The following is a 19,797-nucleotide window of genomic DNA, read 5'->3' on the forward strand; positions in this document are numbered from 1 at the left end:
ATGAAGTCAAGTTGCCTCCTCTTGGCTGGATGCATGTTTGAGGGGTGGGGCTTAGAGCCCCACAGCTCCCGCCATCCCTCCTGGCTCCTCCCACAAAGCCTGCCCAGGAGGGGTCACGCTCACGCAGCTGACCCACCCTGTGTCCAGGTACTCAGCTGGGCAGCTCAGCCCACGGGCTGCAGGAACACAGCCCTGCCCAGCACCATCCCCAGCTGTGTTAGCCTCCCTGCCTGTTTTGAACCAGCCCTTTAAGTCTTGAAACGGAAAGGGGAGAAGCCAATCTTTCTGAGCACCTACTGTGTGCAGAGAACCAAATTTAGTAGGAGTTTTATCTTATTTGATTTGGAGACTCAGAAAGATTTAGTAACTTGCCTGAGGTCACACAGCCCCTGGGTGGGGGGAGGGGCCCAGGGCCAGAAGCCAGCCCCTGACCCTGCACCCCGTTCTGTCCCTGGAGGCCAAGTGCACCCTTGTCTCATCTCCACCACATTTGGCCAGTAGTCGAGTCTGTCTGTAGTTTAAGCCGACTGCCCCCACTTCACAAACAGGGAAACTGAGGCAGGAGTGACTGGGGCGGACAGCCAAGGAGCGGAGCCCAGACCCCAGACCTCTGGGGTCCTTCCACACAGATTATGGACTTGGGGTGTCCTGCGGGAGTGCAGAATTACACCTCCGTGTGAATTTTCCATGCCATCGGGGGACACCCATGTCCTTGCACACTGACATCGGTGTCCACACGTCGCCCTGAGCGGGGCCCAGCGCTCCCTGTGCTCTTACACAGAGAACGCTGCCCACAGAGAGGGCGCACCCTCGCCCGGGTGGGCGGTGCAGGGTGCTGCACAGGCGCTGGGTAGCCCTAGCTCCGAATCTCTCGTCGCCCGTGTCGCTTGCAGCTCGTTCTCCGAGGTCACTGCTTGCCGCCCTCTGAGCCCGGGTTGAACTGCACTCATCCATCCATTCACTCCCTCACTCATCCACATTTATTCACTCACTCATGCGTCCACTCATCCATCCACTCACACTCATCCATTCATTCAGCAAGAACAGGTGTCCACAAGGTTTGGGTGCCGGTGCCGGCCAGAGGACACCTGCCAGGACGGCGTGTGCTCTGAGTGGGACTTCTGGGAGGGCTCTGTGTGCGGCATGTCCGCCCCGGTGGAGGACTTGGGCATCTCCGCTGGCCACTCAGCAGCGTTTGGGCCTCCTTCCTGGTTGGCATCACCCCCACCCTGCAGTCGCCTGTTAATGGGCCTCTGCGTGGAGGGGGTGCTGCCAGGCCCCCGTGGCTGTCTCAGCCAAGAGCAGAACCACCGGGCAAGGCCAGAGCGCCGGCCGGGGGCAGGGGGCTCTTTGGAGACTCCGGAGGAAGTTGTCTCAACGTTCCTCAGAGCATCTCCATCCCAAGGCCAGGGCGTCGGGTTGCTGGGCTGGTGGTCAGGCCCTCCCTACCCAGAGCGGGCTGGGGAGGCTCCGGGGTCGTGGGAGCAGCCGGTGAGTGGAACAGGCAGCGGGCAGACCCTCAAGAGGCCTCTGAGCTTTGTCTGCCTGGCGATCCTCACGGCCGGTCCCACTGGGCGCTCACAGGGCCCCTCCCCTGAGGCCGCTGCTCAGTCCCTGGCATCAGCGCTGGTACATGGGACTCACTCTTGACCCTTAGGCCCTCCTCTTCCATTGGACTTGGAGACGGGACCCGAGTCCCAGGTCGGGTCAGATTCAGCCTTCTGCCCTCAGCAAAGTCAGAGAGCCTCACTGTGCCTGTCTGTGAAATGGGAGATTTGGGCTCACTGATGTCCCTGTGCAGAGACCATGTCATTTATCGCTCTCCTGGGCCACCTGAGAGTGAAAGGGGCACCACCTGGACAGGGCACTGGGGTCACGGCACTGGGAACACCCTGCAGGGTGGGACTCTCCCACCCCAGAGGCTGGTCCCCAGGGCCTGACCCTGGTCCTTTCCTGGACTCTCCGCCTCTGGGGCAGGTGGAGCAGGGCACCCGGCCAGGCGGCACAGAGGACCCACTGGGAGGGTGTGGGCCAGGCCCGCCTGCTGCGCCCTGTGCCCTGGCGTCTCAGGGTCATCCTAACTGTGTCGCTGCTGGAGAGCTTGTTTGGAAATGTCAGGAACGGGAGTCAGCCTTTCGAGAGCTCCCTTGGATAAGACTGTGCTTTTCTCTTTCCCAACAGGGAGACTACGAAGGAGAGAATGTGGAGTTCAATGACAGGAAGGTAAGTGGCTGCGGAGGACCAGGGGGTTCTTTGGCGGGGCCTGGAGGGCCCCTGGGGCCCCGGGAGGGGCAGCAGGGTGGGCCGCAGGAGGGGCACCCGCAGTCCCCAGCATCTGCTGGCGCAGTCAGGGAGAGCGTCGGGTGAGCTCCGTGCGGTCGGTGTGTTTGTGCCCCTGATTCTCGGTGGTGGCAGCAGCAGGTCGTTGGGCGAGTGTGTGAAAGTCTGTGTGTGTCCCCAGAGGCCGCCGGACCCGGCATCTTAACCCTCTTAACCCAGGCAGTCACTCCCGCTGTCTTTGCCGGCCTCCAGCCCTATCCCGCCCTGCCCCCAGGCCAACGAGCTTGGGGACTTGGAGGCCACCTGCCCAGAGAGCCCCTGCCCCTGGGCAAGCTGCTGGGTGGTGGTCCACCCAGTGCTTCCCAAACGTACTTGACCTGGAACCCTTCCTCACGGACGGGTTACTGAGCTAGAGGTCATGGGCGGCACTTCGGGGACACCAAGCGATGCTTGGGTTCTGCTGTGGGTGTTCCTGATTCCAGCGCCCTGGGCTTTCCAGAAAGTTCTGTTCCCCCACGCCCCGTGTGAGCATCTCCCCCCACAGCTATTTCTCCTCCTGCCCACCACACTTTAGGTCAAGGGTGTCTGACCTTTGGCGTCTCGGGGCCACACCGGAAGAGGAGTTGTCTCGGGCCTCACATTAAATACATTGGGACACGTGACCCCAAGGAAATTATCATCACGTTTTAAGTAAATTTACAATTTTGTGTTGGGCCACAGTCACAGACACCCTGGGTTGCATGCGGCCAAGGGCCCCGGTTGGACACCCTGCTCTGGAAGGTTCTGTCCCGCCAGCCTGCACGTGCGCCCACGCCCAGGTGTTCTCTAATCACCCCCCAGGGTTCCCCAGACAAGCTCAGACCTCCCTCCGCTCGGGGAGCAGCCCCCCACTCCGGGCCCTGTGCCCCCATCAGCCCCTGCCTCTCACCTCCCAGAGCGGATCCTCCCAAGGTGGTGGGTAGGGACGCCCCCCGGAGGTGCTCACAGTGGGGCCCGGTCCCAGGTCGCAGGGGCTGGCGTGCCCTCCACTGCCGCCTCCCTCCAGCCCCCTGTCCGAGGTTTCAAACCTCTGGAGCTTGACACAATGTGCCCACCCAGGCACGCAGCTCCAGCCCGGTGCTCCAGCCACTGTGTCCGCCTTGCTCATCTGAAGCCCGCTCGGCTGGTGGGCACGTCAGTACCAAGACCACCCCATTTGGTGCCTTCCCCCAGAACTGTGCGCCGGTCGTTGCTGTGTGCCAGGCCAGCAGACGCAGGGCCAGGGTCACCCCACCCAGGGGCTCCCTGCCTGGAACTCTGCCCACCCCCTCTAACTATATGTCCTGGCAAGGAACACACGGCCATGGGGGTGGTCGGGGAGGACTAGATGGGAGGGTGGGTGGGTGGGGGGGTGGATGGCAGGAGAGGAGGGAGGGCACCCCGGACAGGTGTCTGGGTCCTGATTCAGAACCTTCAAGACCTTCTCATTCTCCCACGATGCCTCCACCTCACCTGACCTGTCTCTGAGTTTGTTGCCACTCCAGCAGGAGTCATGGCATCCTGTCCAAGGCAGGAGCCCCAGGAGCCTGACCCCAGGGACAGGACAGAAAGGGGGACGCGCAGGCCAAGGCCCTGCCCTGTGCTGCGCTGGAGGAGTGGGGACACAAGCGAAGGCAGGCAGGGCCCTCGCTGCCAGGCGGGTGTGGCTCCCCCTCCAAGCCCCGTTGCCTTCTTTGGGTGTGGATGCGACTGGTCCGTCCTGGGCTGGACTGAGAGCCACGGGCCCTGAATCCAACCTTCTCCCTCCCTCCCTCCCTCCCTCCCTTCCTTCCTTCCTCCAGTGATTCCTTACTGGAAACCCGTCATCTCCCCCAGGCCTTGGTCGAGGTATGGGGGAAGAGCAGTCCAGACAAACTTGTCCTTCCCGGGGCCCCTGTTCTGGGGGGACGTGGCCGGGGGCCAGTATGTGCACAGCTGTTAAAGAGGGCGTCAGTGCCCAGCGTGGGGGCCGGCGGGGGTCTGGGCAGGAGGGACTCTGGCAGGCTGAGCTGAGACCACGCAGAGGGCTGGGCGCTGGGAGGCCCTGGGTCACTGTGTCTGGGCCCACCTGGCGCCCTGGCGTGTCCCAGCCCCCTCGCAAGGCGTGTCCTCACCCACCCTCAGAATTGTGGCAACCATAATGACGTGATTGATGATCTATCCTTGGCAGGAAGAAAATTCCGCCGAGGAGAAGTGGCTTATGTAGAAAGCCGGGTGTGCGCCCATTTGTCACGGCTGTCAGTGGGCGGTGGCCGTCCTGCTGTGGGCCAGTTCCCCTGAGCAGGTCTGGGAACAGGGTGACCAGCGTGACATGGTCCTGCCTGCAGGAGGTTCTCATGGCTTCTTCTCCCCGTGCCTTCCCTTCCCAGTCCTCCTCCCCCGTCCCTCCTGGGATCTCCCTGTCCCTCCCTCCCTCCGTCCCATGCACCTCCCAGCCTCTCTGTGGTATGAATCAGCGACTCGACTTTTGTCTCAGGGAGGAAGCTGCCGGGACAGCCGGGCCCTTTGGCTTTTTCAGAGGTGCCATGGGATCCCACCAAAGCCTGGTGGTTTGGCGGAGCCATCCCCATTTACAGAGTGCATGGCAGGCTTCTCATCCCTTCTCGGGGCCAGCACTGTGCCGGTCATAGAGCTCGCTCCCGCGCCTGAGCCCTGCTGGTTCCGCTCTGTGCCGCGCAGGAAAAACAGCATCCTTCAGTGTCAAGGGGGTGATGGGGCTCGGGGGTGAGGGCCCTGGATGCACCCCAGGGCTCGAAGGGGATGGCCTCCCCAGCTCACCCACCCAGGACTAGGTGGTCAGGGTCTGCCCAGGGCCACCCACGAGGGGCTCAGAGAGGCCTGCCCAGGACACCGCTCCAGACTCCGCAGAGCCACCATCCCCTGAACAGGGGGACGCTCCGATTGCCGGGCCCTGTGCCCTCCCCGCAGCCAGGGAGGCCCGGGCATGCCAGGCCCTTCTGGAAGGCTCGGGGGCTCCCACCACCAGCAGCAAGCCTGCCCTCACCCTGTCAGAACTTGGGGTCCGAACTTGGGCTCCCAACACATCCCGTTTGCGCCACCCCTGAGTGACTTCATGTCGGAAGGCAGCTCCTCGTCCAATGCGCAGCACAGGTGAAGCGCAGGGCTCTTGCGGCCGGGCTCCCGTTTAGTTATGGAGACTGCGCCTCGCTCCTCTGAGCTGTTTCCCTCCCCAACGGGCGCAGGCCTGTGTGCTGACCGCTGACTAAACACAGGGAGGGCCTGTGTCCCCTGAGCTGCAGAAAGAGCCCGAGGGGACGGAGACATCCACCAGAGCTCGGTTTCCAGGGCCCCTCACCCACTGGTCCCTGGAAGCTGGCCGTGCCCAGCAAGCCTCTCCCACTGTTTTGACCTTCAAAGGCGCGGGTCTCTGTAGCTGGGGGTGCAGACAGGAGACCTGTATTTGCCCTCCCAGTTCTGGGGGCAGGAAGCCCAGGACCAGGCGCCAGCGGGGCAGGGTCCCGGCTTGCCCAGGGCTACCTCTCCCTGTGCGGCCGTGCGCCCTGAGTGTGCGTGGAGTAGGGAAGCTCCGGTATCTCTTCCTCTGAGGCCACCAGTCCTATCACAGCAAAAGCCCCCTTTTATCACCCTCTGTTGCCCTAATCACCCCCTGAACAGGCCCCATCTCCAAAGGAGTCGGGTTGGGGGTGGGGCTTCAACAGCACTGTGGGCACCCCAATGTTTGGTCAGTAGCAGAGCTCTGGGGCGATGCTGTAAGGTGGTGCGTGTGTTCGTGGGGCCACAGAAAAATCGAAGTGTAGGAGACCCCCCAATTTTTTAATTGGGCATAGGAAACACCCCCCCAAATTGTTCTATTTAACTATTAAGAAAAGACAAACGGACACAGGGCAAGCAGCGCTGTACGGAAGAGGCCAGGGGACTCTGGTGAGTGCTCCTGGGCATCCTCAACCCTGCTTCCTGCCCAGCAGAGGGGGCGCTGAGGCACGGAAGGCCCCAGTGGGTCCCGCCTCCCCGCCAGCCAGCGTGTGACCTTGGGCTGTGAGCGACAGTCGGAAAAGCGCGGATTACCCCTGCGCCTGGGATGTCGTTCTTGAACCAGCAGCCCAGCACGGCGCCTTCCCAGGACACCCTGTGCGTGTTCATGCAAGGCTTCCGCGGCAGTTCCCATTCCCGTCCCTGCCCAAACCCCGGGGGGAGGGGGGGTGCGTGTGTAGACTTCATTTATTTCAAGGAGCGTGCTAATCAGGCAGCCCATCTCGGGAGATGAAGGGCAACCTCTCTGTATCACAAATATGAATCTTGCCACTTGTAGTTCTTTGCTCCAAAGCCTGTTGGGTTCTGTCCTTTGTCGCAACGGCTCGCTGTGTGACAGGGGCAACTGGGAAACCTACAGGGAACAGCCACTCAGTGTGGTCTCAGGTCATTTAGGTGATTCCAGATTGGGTCAGGAAGGGTGCGGATCCCGTGAAGCTGCCAGGCACCCATCCCATCCCCACCTTCTCCCAGAAACGGAGGCGCACTCTTGCTCGGGGAGCTGCTGCCGCCTCCCCGCCTCCTGCGGTGCCGGCCTGTGCCCACCAAGGGCGGCTTCTTTGGGGCCCAGTCTTTCCATGTCCCCGTCCCCCACCAGAATGGGAGCCCGGGGCTCAGGGCTGTGTCTGCCGAGCGCACCAGCACCTGGCACGGGACGTGGCCCTCGGCCAGCTCCCAGTGAGTGTTCGTCAAAGGCACAAACAGAGCCGCTGAGAGCACTGGCCCCGTGTTCCGGGGTGGGAACCGGGGCAGCGAGTGTGGCCCGCCGCTCACCAGCCCCCCGCTCTCTCCCCAGCTCCTGTATGAAGAGTGGGCGAGCTACGGGGTCTTCTACAAGTACCAGCCCATCGACCTGGTCAGGTGAGATGGGCGAGCCAGCTGGGCGTCGGTTGCACCGGTGTTCCCGCGTGTTCTCCCGCGCTGCATCTCCCGTTGCTGTGTCCAGAGGCAGGAAAGAGCTGCCTCAGAATGTGTCCCCTTGCAGAGGCCCTCTGTCCCAAGGGCAGCAGCGGGGAAGGACCAGATTAAGAAATGTGTGTCCTCTGGGGACATGCAGACCAGAACCCAGCCCATGAAAATTTCTGTAAACCTGTCACAGTGCCAGATGTGCTGAGTAAGCGGAGCGGTGCGCTTTCCTGACCCCCCCGGGAGTAGGTTCCACTTCATAGCTGAACAGGACTTAGAAGAGAGCGGGCAACCTTGTGGGCCGTCCCTCATGCCCACCGGCATGGGTGCCACAAACCACCTTCCAGGGCACAGGCGAGGGGTGGGCATAGGAGAGCAGAGCGCACCCACAAATCTGGTGGTGGGCTCAGAGCCCCGACCACTCCCCACTTTGTGACCCCGAGAACTGATGGCCCCAATTTGAGCCGTTCCTTGCAGGGGGAGGGGACGGGACAGGTCTCCCCACAGGCACAGACTGCGAGCATGCGTGTCTCTGTTTGGCTTTGCCCCATGGTGCAGGAAGTATTTTGGAGAGAAGATCGGCCTATACTTCGCCTGGCTGGGCGTCTACACCCAAATGCTCATCCCGGCCTCCGTGGTCGGCGTCATTGTTTTCCTGTACGGATGCGCCACCGTTGATGAAAACATCCCCAGGTAGGCGGGGCCCTGTCCCAGAACACACCCCAAGCCCTGCGCCGGGCATCAGGCCTCTGGCCCCACGCTCAGCCCGGACAGGACTCAGCAGGCTGGCATGTGAGGTCAGGACGAGGGGCCCAGTGCAAGGGGCCCAGAGCCATCTAAAGAGTGGGTTTCCTTTTCTGGCACGAATGCCCTTGGACAGCGGTCCCCAATCGTTGTGGCACCAGGGACAGTTTTATGGAAGGAAGTTTTTCCACAGACCGGTGATTGGGGATGGTTTCAGGGTGAATCCAGTGTGTGGCATTCACACCTCCTGCTGTGTGAACCGGTTCCCGACAGGCCCAGTTCCTCACAGCCCCAGACCAGCACCAGCCCGAGTCCAGGAGGCTGGGGACCCTGCCCTGGGAGACATTTTCGTGTTGAAAGCAGACAACACAGACACCCAGCCCTTTCTCATCCTCTGAAGTTTTCCCCCTTTTTGTTTTCAGTAATTACGTGACGGGGACATTCACTGCCTCCTTGTGAGGTTAGGAAGTGACACAAGTCATATTCGGAAGCCTGGGTCGGGGGACTCAGTCGGCCGGACCTCTCGTCCTCGACACCCCGGGCTCGCAGACCAGGCGTCTGAACTCAGAGCGCACGCTCGGGCTGGCCACCCAGGCCTAGCGTGGGCTCGGGGCTCTGGGCTCTGGGAAGAAGGCGCGGGCCCCAGCCAGGCCTCGTGCGGGGGTGTGAGTCTCCCCAGATGCTGGTCAGAGCGTGAGTCAGGCTGTAGGAGCTCCGAGGACACCAGCCTGGCGTGCGTGGACGCCTCCCATCCTTTCTAGTTGTCCCCTAGACCTGCCACCATGGACCCCAAGATAAGTGTGTCGTGTGTGAGGGTGGTCGGCCCCTGTGCCCAGGGGCAAACCCGAGTTTAGGGGGGGAGCCTGCTGCCCCCCCCCACCACGGCAGGAGCTGCAGTCTCTCAGGAAAAGCCCTGAGACCCCAGGTCCACTCCATCTCCATGACTCGGCCCGCAGCTCCAAAGCGGAGCCGTGACTCAGAAGAGGCGTCCCCCGTTCCGGTGTGTAAAGAGCCCGGGAGTCTCCCCCTGACGAGCAGACTGGCTCGTTGGGACCTGCAATGCAGAAAGGCCGTACCCGGGGAACCTCTGTGTAAATAGTGTTTTAATGCATGAATAACACCTAAAATATTCCACCCACTCAGAATCAAACGCTAAAGGAATCTGGCTAATGTCCCCTCCAGGGCTATTTTGGGCCCAGGCGGGAGGAAGCTTGTCCCTCTGTTTGCTGCTGTGAGGTGAGGTCATTGTGCTTGGGTGGGACTGTGGCGAAGACGACATTGGCCTGGGCATGGTGGGGACTGCTTCCCAAGGGGTATGGCCAGCAGAAGGTGGGGAGCCCTCAGGTCCCCCTGGTAGCCCCTGGGGACTACAGGTCCCCACCTCCCCTGGCGGGGGGCAGAGCCAGCAGCTGCGGCCGAGAGACTGCCCAGGGCGCCCCCCCCACTGCACTGGGGGGGGCGGACAGCACTTCCTGGGGAGCCCCGAGGCCCGTCCGACCACAGCCTCCACCCAGTCGGTGTCTCAGAGCAGAGGGAGGTGTCGTCCCGCTGGGAGTCTGACCCGCCCTCCGCCAGCTCCAAAGAGCAGGCCATCCGTTCCTTGTCTTTATCTTGGCTGAAAGCAGTGAAGGGAGAGGCAGAGGGCTTCACACCAGCAGAAAAAGGGCTTTTTGTCTGGCTGGCATTCACGCCGCGGGGAGGAGGCCGTTGGCATTCCCGGGGCTCACAGCGGCAGAGGTGCGGCCCTGGGCCCTCACACGCTGGTTCCTTCTGCCTCCCAGGACGGGCCCCCAGGAGACAGGAAGCTCAGGGAAGGGCCAGAGAGGGACCCTCTGGGAGATTCCTGGGCCTCCTGTCCAGGGCGCCCAGGCTTCATGTGCGTTCTGTGTACTCCTCCCGACAAGCAGTAACCTGGGCACTCCTCACTCTCGGCACCCTCTGCTGCAGATGGGGAAACTGAGGCCCGGGGGCACAGAGACCCCAAGCGCTGGAGCCGAGATTCCAATCAGAGCTGGCTGGTTCCACACTGTGCCGCCAGCGTGCACCAGGCCCTCGCCTTGCACACTCACTCACTCGCCCATGCACTCACTTGCACCCACGGTCCCCAGGGGCTCCAAGCCGGCAGCCTTGCCCGTCGTCCACTGGCGCAGTGTTTACTAAGCAACTGAAAGGGCAGGACAGGACTGGAATGGCCACTCTGCTGGGGGACGGGGCCCCCAGAGCCGGTCAGCAGATGTTTCCTAAACACCGACTGTCAGGGGCCAGGCATGGTTCTGCCCATAAAACAGGGCGTCAGGAGTTACAAACAAAAAACAACACTCCCACCCACGCCCACTGGCCAGGCTTCTCCCAGGGGACTACCCCCCCACCCAACCAGGGAGTGTGCACTCCTGCCTTGGGTCCTTGGTGACACCAAGTCTCCTCCAAGTCCACAAGTCCTGGGGGAGAGCTAGGTGGGCCTGAGCTGGTGGGGCCTCGTTCTGGCCTGGCCCCTCATCTTCCAGAAGGAGAAGCCTTCTGGAGTTCAAGGTCCTGGCCCGGGCCCCGGGGCCTCCCGGTCTCAGCAGGGAGCCCTCCTGCGGCCTCTGAGTAGCAGACAAGCTTTGTGGCCCTAGGGCTTCGAGAATGCAGAGACCAGGGCACAGTTCCTGCTCTGCTGTGTGGCCCTGAGCGAGTGACTAACCCTCTCTGGGCTGTGTCCTCACCTGTGAAGTGGGAACAGTGGGGTCCTGAAGCTGTTCCGAGCCAAGCTCAGGCTGCTGCTTGCCCACCGATGGCCTTCCATCGGTGGAAGGCCGCTTTCAGCGTTAGCAGGGCAGAGTCCAAGTGTTGGGCGTGGGGAGAGCTGAGCCACTGGGTCCATGGAGCCCCCTCCTCCGCCTGTCTGCAGCGGCTTGGCCCTTGCCTGGGAGTCCGGCACACGGCAGGGGCTCGGGGAGGTGCGGCGCCCTTTCGGCTTCGCCTCCTTCTCTCTCAGTTTCGGGGCCTGGCACAGCCCTCGCTGTCAGCACCGCACAAGCCTTGACGGAACCCGGTTACTCAAGGGAGGGTGGCCGGGACCCCAGCTTCTCCTAGAGGGGATCCCAGCGCAGGCTGTGGGTGCTGCAGCCCAGGGGTCCACCTCCGAGGTGACCACTCACCCACCGGCCCCTCTCTGGCCAGGTGGCAGCTCTGGGCGGGTCACACCCAGGCCTGGCTGCAGCAGCGGCAGGACCACTGTTCAAAAGTCACAAAGGCTTTTAAGGCAGTAAAGCAGAGCGTGAAACCGAGCATGGGGCCCGTGTGAGGGTGCGTGTGACGAGGCTCTGAGGCTGGCCCCGGGCACAGAGGGGGGCCATGGCAACGGCTGTGTCCACCGTGGTGGGAACCAAGGGGCTCCCGCCGACTCCCAGCTCGGTCCCAGCATTTCCCCTCACCCCAGCACGCCTACCGGGAGGCCTTCTGTCCCTGTGGGCCACAGAGTCCCTGCACGTCCCCACCCCGGACTCTCGGCGCCCCCTGTCTTCCAGCAGGGAGATGTGCGACCAGTCCCACAACATCACCATGTGCCCGCTGTGCGACAAGACCTGCAGCTACTGGAGGATGAGCTCTGCGTGTGCCACAGCCCGGGCCAGCCACCTCTTCGACAACCCGGCCACCGTCTTCTTCTCCATCTTCATGGCCCTCTGGGGTGAGCAGAGCGCCCCCCTCAGGGCCGCTGGGGTGGGCACATGGGGTGGGCCCCTCATTTCCTTCTCGGGAGGACCACAGGCAGTGTGTGCTGGGGATGGACAGGGAGGGGTGCGTGGAAACAAACCCCCACTTCCCTGCCGTTCCCAGGGTCTCGGCTGTGCTGCACCCATGCAGACAGCTTCTCCGCCCCAACGTCTGGGAGGGTGGTTTGCTCTTAGACCTCTTTCCCGGGACCAGGATCTGCTGGCTCAGGAAGGCAGCTGCTTAGAACAGGGAGGGCCTGGGGCTCTGCCTTCCTCCCTGACCTCAGCTGCCCCCGGCACATGTCTCAGTAGATCCTTGCAGAGTGCCCTGTAGGCTCTGTGTGCCTCTCGGAGGGCCCTGGGGTGCCCAGGGTCCCTCAACTCCTCAGCAGCCAAGGCGAGGACGGAGAGGTTCGGTCCAGGAACTGAGCCCCCATCTCCCGGAGCAGCGGTCTCTGTACTGCCCACCCTGCTCTGATCTGGGCCCAGGAAGCCCAGCTGAGGCCTCCAGGTGCCCTGCCCCAGCTGGCAGGGCCCCCGGCCAGGCACAGGCCCACTGTGCAGTGCAGACCTCTGGCCGTGCCGCTTGGCGGGCTCAGCTGGGTTGGCCATGCACAGGACAGTGCCCGTCCCCGGGCCAAACTCAGGTGTCACTCCCACCCTATCCCCTGCAGCTGTGGGACCTCTGGCAAGGGGCTTCTACTCCCCCGGCCCCAGGTTCCTCCCCATTCAGTGAAGATAGTGGTAGTGCCCCTCACAGGCTGGCTGGGAACCTCAGCTGCATCCCCACTGGGCCGTCCCTCGGGCCGCGCCAGGAGCTAGCGGGACGCTGTGCGGGCTGGGAGGTCCGCTCAGTGAGCGCCTGCTTTTTCAAACTGTGAGAACGGCCGAGACCCTAGGAATTCAGAGCCCAGATGGAGCCTCCACGGTCTGTCCGGGGCCTCTGTGGACCACGTGACTTTCTCTTGACAAGGGAGCAGCAGCCCCGCTCTGCGCCGGGCCCTGCTGGACGCGCCCTGCCGGGGTGGCCCGTGCGTCCCCCCAGTGGCTGTGAGAGGTGGCATCTTCATGACCCCGGTGGGCAGGCAGACACACTAAGGGGGCTTTCCCAAGCTGACCTCACTAATACGAGGCAGAGCGAGGCACAACCCCGCGCCTGCTCCCACCGCTGGCGCCCCTCGCCGGCTCTGGCCACACGCAGCCTCACGCCTGCCTGGCTCCTTCCTGACAGGGCCACCTCACATATATGCGGGACTAGCTCCCTCATCTGTCCCCACTACACCTGCCTTGCCCCCAGAACCTGCGCCGGGGACCGAGTGTGTGCCCGGCCGTGGCCAGGGATCTGACAGCGTATCCCAGTGAGCCCACACCAGGTGCAGTGGGGGCGGGGGGGCCTCCGTTCGTGTTCTCTGAAGCAGACACAGAAGCCCAGAGAGGTTAAGAGACATGCCCAAGGTCACACCTGCCCACCCAGACCTCCCCCAGGCCCCGCTCTGTTTCCCCCCCGGGGAGCAGAGTCGCCCGGAGCCAGCAGTGAGGGGCGCCCAGCAGTAACGCTGCCCTCCAGCCAGCACCGCAGACCTTTGATTAAATTTGTTAAACCTAGAGCAGCCAGTTCCATGCGACCAGTGTGCTCATGTCACTCTTCTTTATCGAGCACCTACTGTGTGCAAAGACGTACCACGGCACACCCTCAAAGACGCTGGCCAGCCCTTACTAACAGTCCCACCCTTGGGAGAAAAATCAGTGGTCCCTCCCCGCACCCGGGCCCCCGGGAGGGAAAAGGCAGAGCTGTCTCTGTCTGCCCCAGGCCTCCTCCAGCCCCACTGCCAGCCGGGAGACCACAGACGCGCCGTCTGTCAGAGTCCAGTGCAAGTGCAGTCTATGCGTTACCCCTTGGGGGTAAGAAACGAGAAAACAGCCAAGCTTCTCCCTGGAGCACTTACTTTAGGAAAAAAGAGGTTATTGTAGAAGACAGGAAAGAGCCTGCTGGGCTGAGAGGTGTGTGTGTGGCACCCCCAGCAGCCCCTGTGCAGGGCGGAGGGGACGGGGGACAGTCCCTCTGTCCCCCGGCCATTCACTCCCTCTGCCAAACGTACTTAGCAGGGACCGTCGTGCACATTTTCTCCGTCCCGTGCTCTATTACTCATTCCATATCCTCAGGGGTCACCTCCCCACTGGTGTTCCGGCCCCCCGTGTCCTTTCCCTCTCTGTCCCCCAGCTGCCCATCCACACAGTGCCAGGGAGCGGCCCCAAGCCCGTCGCCGCCGGGAGGGGAGCTGGCTGTGTCCCCAGCAGGAGGGCCTGCTGCCCACTGCGTTAATCTCGCTCCCACTCCGAGGTGGCTCTGTCCCCAGACACCACAGCTCCCTGCCGCCTAGAATTTGTGGCATTTCAAAGCCTCAAATAAGGTGTCACATGGAGCAAGGATGACCCCCCTGAGTTGTCCTCCAGGATCAGTTGTCTGAAATTACAGCACAATAAGGGGTCTCTCCGCTGCTGCGCGGTGTGGCCCAGAGCAAAGGGGGTTGTCTGGTTCCAGCCACTAGAAGCTGGAGATGGGTGGTCCCAGCTTCCATGAAACGGCTGGGCCACACTGAGACCCATGCCCGGGGCCGAGTGGAGTGGACAGGCGGCCTGGCTGAGTCACCCTGAGCTAGCTGGGGACAGAGGGACAGTGACTCTCTCTGCTGGAGTCAAAAGGCCAGGGGCAGGGTCACGAGCCAACACACACTGGGGGGTGAATAAGGAGGGTGCCCGGTGACTCAGGAGACCAGGGAAGGCTAGAGGCCTCTGTGCCTGGGCCCGCCCCGAGGCGCTGATGGGGGGGATCCGGCCCCACGCCGGCGCTTCTCGGGTTGACATGTGTCTGCTCTCGACTTCCAGAAAAGGGACGTGTGCGAAGCAGGCATTGGGCTGCTGGGGGCCTCTGCCCAAGGAGCTGGTCCCACTCTCGGGGGCTGCATTTTCAGGAGGCCAGGCCCCGGCTCTGACGGAGTCCGAGTGGCTGAGCCCCACTGGCTCCCAGGGTCACCAGGGGGTCAGGGCCGCCTGAGAGGCTCCGAGGACCCTGCTGGAGCAGGAGGTGGCTGGAAGGCCCAGCCAAGGACATCTCATGGAGCCTGCAAGGTCACACCAAGGTCACGACCGCAGCTTTCAGGGAAGGGGCTCAGGAAAGGGGCTCGGTGGCCAGTGAGGAGGTAGCCAGAGTTAGGGAAACTGGAGCCCGGCCCAGGCAAAGGGCAGAGTGGATGGGTCAGGACAGGACCCCAGGGCGTAGGGAGGGTGTGTCTGGGGGGATGAGTAGGGATGGACAGAAGGACAGACAGGGGTGGGCAGGTCAGCCCTTCTAGATGCCCGTGCACAGGGGTGACCCGCACGGCTTGTCCCAAACGCCGTCGGTAGGGCCGGGAACCTGTACTTTGACATGCTCCCCAGGAGATCCTGGCACCGTGTCCCAGGCCTGCGTCCCGAGAAACCCAGGAGGGACTGGGACAGACTGCCCGCAGGGCCCGTCCCGTCCCCTCTGCTTTCCAGTGCATGACGGTGAACACACAGGGAGGTCTGTCCCTGTCACTTTGGGACTTGACGCCGCCCCCCTCCAGGCAAGGCGGGTCTCCTCCTCTGTAACAGGGAGAATGGAGCGCACCTCCCCCCCTCGGTCACTGGCAGGTTGAATGAGATGCACGCTCGTGTGGCAGCTGTCTGAATGTGCCTGACACGTGACAGCTCAAGACCCCTGGGCTCTAACTTCAGGACACCCACCCTTCTGCCCCCGGCCGACGCTGGGGAGGAGCTTCGGGGTAAAGGCTGCAGCCTGGGGCGGTTCCACATGCAGGCAGCGAGCTCTCCACAGTCATTTGCTCCTTCAGTGAGGACTCTCCACGGAGTTCCCATCCCTGCCAGACACTGGGCTGCACAAGGGGGTCCCAGGGAATGGGGCCCCGCCCCTGCCCCACACACCAGAAGGGCCGCCGGACGTGGCGGTGGAAGGCAGTGTGGATGCCGTGACCAGGAGAGGCTCCTAGAGGAGTTGGCTCCCTTCTGACACTGAGGAGGATGACCAGAGGCTTCCTGGAGGAGGCGGCATTTGAACCGAACTTAGTTTGTGGGGAACACAAACCAGGATGTAGTGGCGAGTACCTGTGTGCGCGTGGAGCTTGAGCAAACGGCCTGGGCCCACCCCTCACACTTTCTGACCAAAGGACCCCCGCCTGTGCCCTGGGGGTCCCCAGGATTGACAGGACAGGACGGTTAATAGCACAGGCTGTGGGACCAGCCTGTCTGGCCCCCCGCCAGCTGGAGGCACACCCTCAGCGAGAATGAGATTTCCGTGCCCCTCGGTGTCGTTACCCATCAAATGGGACCGTGGCCATCTCTGCGTTGGATGCTGGGGGGCTGAAGGGCCTGACTTGTGTGATGTTCTCGGTCCGGCATGCTGTTACCCCCACTCAGCATGTGGCGCAGAAGAGGAGCGTGCCGGGATTCCGGGGCTCCCCAGCCCCTGACCCTGTGCCCCCCCCACCCCCCTGCAGCTGCCACCTTCATGGAGCACTGGAAACGGAAGCAGATGAGGCTCAACTACCGCTGGGACCTCACGGGCTTCGAGGACGAGGAGGTGAGTGAGTGGCACCTCCCTCAAGCCCCACCCCCCGCCCTGCATCCCATGACCTCCTGGGCCCCTCCCACCACGAAAGGAAGCCCGAAGTCCCGAGGCCCAGGCCAAGCTGCTCCCTGGGTTCACCCCCCTGGCCGTTGACTCACCCTTGGTTGCCGGAGCGACTGTTTGATGTCTGTCCAGTGTTTGCCCGTCTCCCTGCTCACAGGGACGTGCCGCCCACGCGCGCAGCCCGGGATGGCTCACCACCCTGACCTCACCGAACCCGGGGGAGGCTGGGCGGGTCTGGGAGGGAATCACCACCGCTCCCGAGGCCAGGTCCCCCAGAGCGGATGGGAGCCTTTGCCCCGAGTGCCAAAGCTGCACTCCTCAGAGCCAGTGACTCAGTGTGACTGCGAAACGCAGCAGAATCTTTCCTAATAGAGGGAGAACCCGCCGTCCCGGGAGGGAGTCAGTCAGGACCCAGGGTCCCCAGATGGCAGTGAGCCCTCTCCCCGGGGCCCCTGGCCCGGCCCTCCTGGGACGAGTGGGAATAACGAGGACAGTGCCCACGGCCAGCCTCACAGAGTCTAGCCGTAAGGTGTGGCCACGCTGCTCGCCACTACATTGTATCAAATGTTGCGCTGCTTTTTTAAGCCCTGGTGGGTTTTCGTCAGAATGTGAACGTCTCTCCCATCATGTTTTCAACATTCCGGGTACACCCCCCACCCAGCGCTTTCTCTCTCCTGAGGCTGCCAGCCACGCTGTAGCCAAACCCGACGCAGTCGGAGAGGCCGGCATGCGGGCGCTGGGCCGACGACGCTGTCGGTGGCTGAGGGGAATGGGTTCCAGTGGACTAGGCTCAGCACTCAGGGCGGGGGGGCAGGGGCGATTGGCAGGAGGAGTCTCAGGGCACCAGGCTGCTGGGTTCCATCCTGATTTGGCCCTGCCTGTGCTGTGTGACCTTGGGCCAGTTGCTTAGCCTCTCTGTCCTCACTTCTCAAGTGCGGAAGGTGGGACCGCTCTCCCCCCAGAGAGCCGGAGGGGTCTCAGTAGGCCAGCAGAGAGAGCCCAGCGCCAGCAAGCGCCCCATGGCCGGTCACACGGCTGGCGCCTCTGGGCTCAGCCCTCTTCCACAGGGGTCACCGTGTCCCATGTCACACATGGCAACACCAAGACCCATGCAGCCCGTTCTGGACACACAGCTCTCCATGGTGAGCCGGGCGTGGAGCCCCTTCGTTCCCCAAGGCGGAGTCTGGGTCAGCCAACTCCCGGGCAGGTTCTTTTCTTGTGTGTCGGTGAGGAAATTCCGACACAACAAAAAGCAGTTGTCATCTTATTTTAGAAGAAGGCTTAGAATGTCCCTTTCATGATGTCCCTGTGGCTGGGGACTGCCGTGGGGAGGGGCCAGTCCCATTTGTTGAGGCCCTGGGGGGCCCACCCCATGAGCTCTGCACCCTGCCCCGATGAGGCACTTGGCTTCGGGGTGGCGATTAGAACCCTTGGCCATGAGGCCAAGGGCACTGAATGACGTCCCCAAGGTGAGTGTCCCCACCACCGTGGGGTGGCTAACTGGGGACCCTTTGGGGAAGGAACCCCCTGAGTCAGGAAGGCAGCCTGTGCATGAAGCCAGAGCCCCAGGGGTTGGCTCTGGGAGCAGAGAGTCCCTTGTCCCCTCACTTGACCCCGGTGCCCCAGGTGCCCCTGGGCCAAGACAGGTGGAGGCAGTTTGCACAGCACTCGCCCAGGAGTTTTCCAAATCCTTGAGCCCCAAAAGTGACCACACGGTCACACTAAGGTAGCCGAGCCCACCAGTGGGTCTCCGGCCGGAGGGCTCCTTGTCCACGTGCATCGGTCAGTTCCATCCTGGTTCATGAGAAGGTCTCTTTGCAGGGTGCGGCCTGTCTCTTAAGCAACACAAGTAACGCGGTCTTTTTGTTTTTTGTTTCTACGTGTCTGGTTCCCCGAAGGAGGCAGTGAAGGTTTGGAACTTTTTGTCACTCCTCTGTCTTCCCGTAGCCCGTCTCCGGGGCGAGGGACCTGCTCGCGCACCTCGCCGTGTCTCTCTCTCCGGTTCAGCTCCTGCAGCTCCTCCACCGGCCGGGGTCTCGCTTCTGCCACCCTCGGGCCTCTCCTAACCCCGTTCTTCCGTTCCAGCGCCTCTCGCTGACCCGCTCTGATCTCCCCCCAGGCCTGGTGCCTCTGGTCTGCCGCGCTTGCTGACACCCACTGCCGTCTCTTCTGACCCCCACGGTTCCTGATAGGACATTCTCGGGGCCAGTTCATGGCTGGGTGTTCACAGCGGGAAAGTGGGCCAGCGGGCCGCAGGGCGCAGCCCGACTTTCCCCCAGCTCACAGAGCCCAGTTCTGTGGGCTCCCCAAGGGGCCGGGGTCCCGAGCAAGGGGCACACTCCCGGCCAGACCATGTGGGGCGGGCTCTGGATTGGAAATGGGACAAACAGCCAGCTGTGAACCGGCCCCAAAGGGCACCCAGGGCGAATGTGCAGACTGAATCGGCCGTGTGCGCCCGTGATGAGCACCCCGAACTCACGATTCACCCGGTCCCCTTCGCAGGGCCATCCCAGAGCCGAGTACGAAGCTCGAGTGTTTCAGAAGTCGATGAGAAAGGAGTCCAAGGACAAAGAGGTATGGTGCCTACTGCTGAGGGCCTCCCCAGCAGTGAGGCTCTGGGTGACTGTCCACCCTGGGGACAGGGAGCCGGCCTGCAGACGCCGGGCAGTGAACGTGTAGACTCCACGGGCCCCGGTCACAGCTCGTCACTGCCGCCACTGTGGCTCACAAACAGCCCCAGACAACAGGGCAATGAGTGGGTGTGGCGTGTTCCCACGAAACTTGATTTACAAACACGAGAAGGAGCCAGGTCCGGCCACAGACATGCTGTAGCTCCACCTTCCCGATCTGTCCTGAGTGCGGTCTCAGGCTTCAGCCAACCTTGTAACATCCAGAACCCGGGAGTCCTGCTGCGGGTTCGCGGTGCACATGACACTCGCCAGGGCCACCCACTGCGCCCTGTGTTGGTGGCACCGGAGGGTTTGCCCAGCCGGGGCCCCTGCACCCACGGCCGGGTCCTTGGTTCACTCTCAGACAACGAGAGCAAGGGCGAGCGGTGCTGTGTGTGTGATGCCGAGAGGCCTGCAGCTTTGGACACTAATGCCTCTCTTTCTCCCCGAACCTGTCCTTCGAGTCCTCAGTCTCCTGTGAGTGGCCTGAGCTCCCATGAGCCTCTAGAGGCGTTGGTGCGGGTGTTGGCTCGGTGGGGAGCCGAGAGCCCTTGCTGGCTGGCCCCTGACAGCGGCTGGGGCAGTGCGCCTCAGTGCTGGAAGGCCGGGGCACCGAGGGTGCCCGCCCGCCCGAACACCAGCATTTGCTGTCCCCTCTGCCCTCGGCCTCTGCCGCTGGTCAGGACAGTCCCCTGGGTTGATCTTGCCTTGTCATTGTGTCCCATGGACAGCATTTGCTGGTTCAAAGTGACTGGGGGCCTTGGTAGCCAGCTCCCCACCTAGGGGGTAAGGCAGGTGCACCAAA

The 19,797-nt window shown here is 63.1% G+C and overlaps 1 protein-coding gene across 1 annotated transcript in view; it reads left to right on the forward strand.

Annotated features, from left to right (window-relative positions):
• ANO1 (anoctamin 1) overlaps positions 1-19,797 on the forward strand; it is a 120,179-nt gene that overhangs the window by 76,636 nt on the left and 23,746 nt on the right. The window contains exons 10-16 of the mRNA XM_037062573.1: positions 2,182-2,223; positions 7,106-7,170; positions 7,774-7,908; positions 11,469-11,629; positions 16,190-16,272; positions 18,222-18,233; positions 18,826-18,897. Coding sequence (XP_036918468.1) covers positions 2,182-2,223; positions 7,106-7,170; positions 7,774-7,908; positions 11,469-11,629; positions 16,190-16,272; positions 18,222-18,233; positions 18,826-18,897 — 570 coding nt within the window. The remainder of the gene's footprint in view (positions 1-2,181; positions 2,224-7,105; positions 7,171-7,773; positions 7,909-11,468; positions 11,630-16,189; positions 16,273-18,221; positions 18,234-18,825; positions 18,898-19,797) is intronic.

Source organism: Sturnira hondurensis, unplaced genomic scaffold, assembly GCF_014824575.4.
Source record: "Sturnira hondurensis isolate 20B ecotype Veracruz unplaced genomic scaffold, ASM1482457v3 Scaffold0014099, whole genome shotgun sequence".
Taxonomy (NCBI): Eukaryota; Metazoa; Chordata; class Mammalia; order Chiroptera; family Phyllostomidae; genus Sturnira; species Sturnira hondurensis.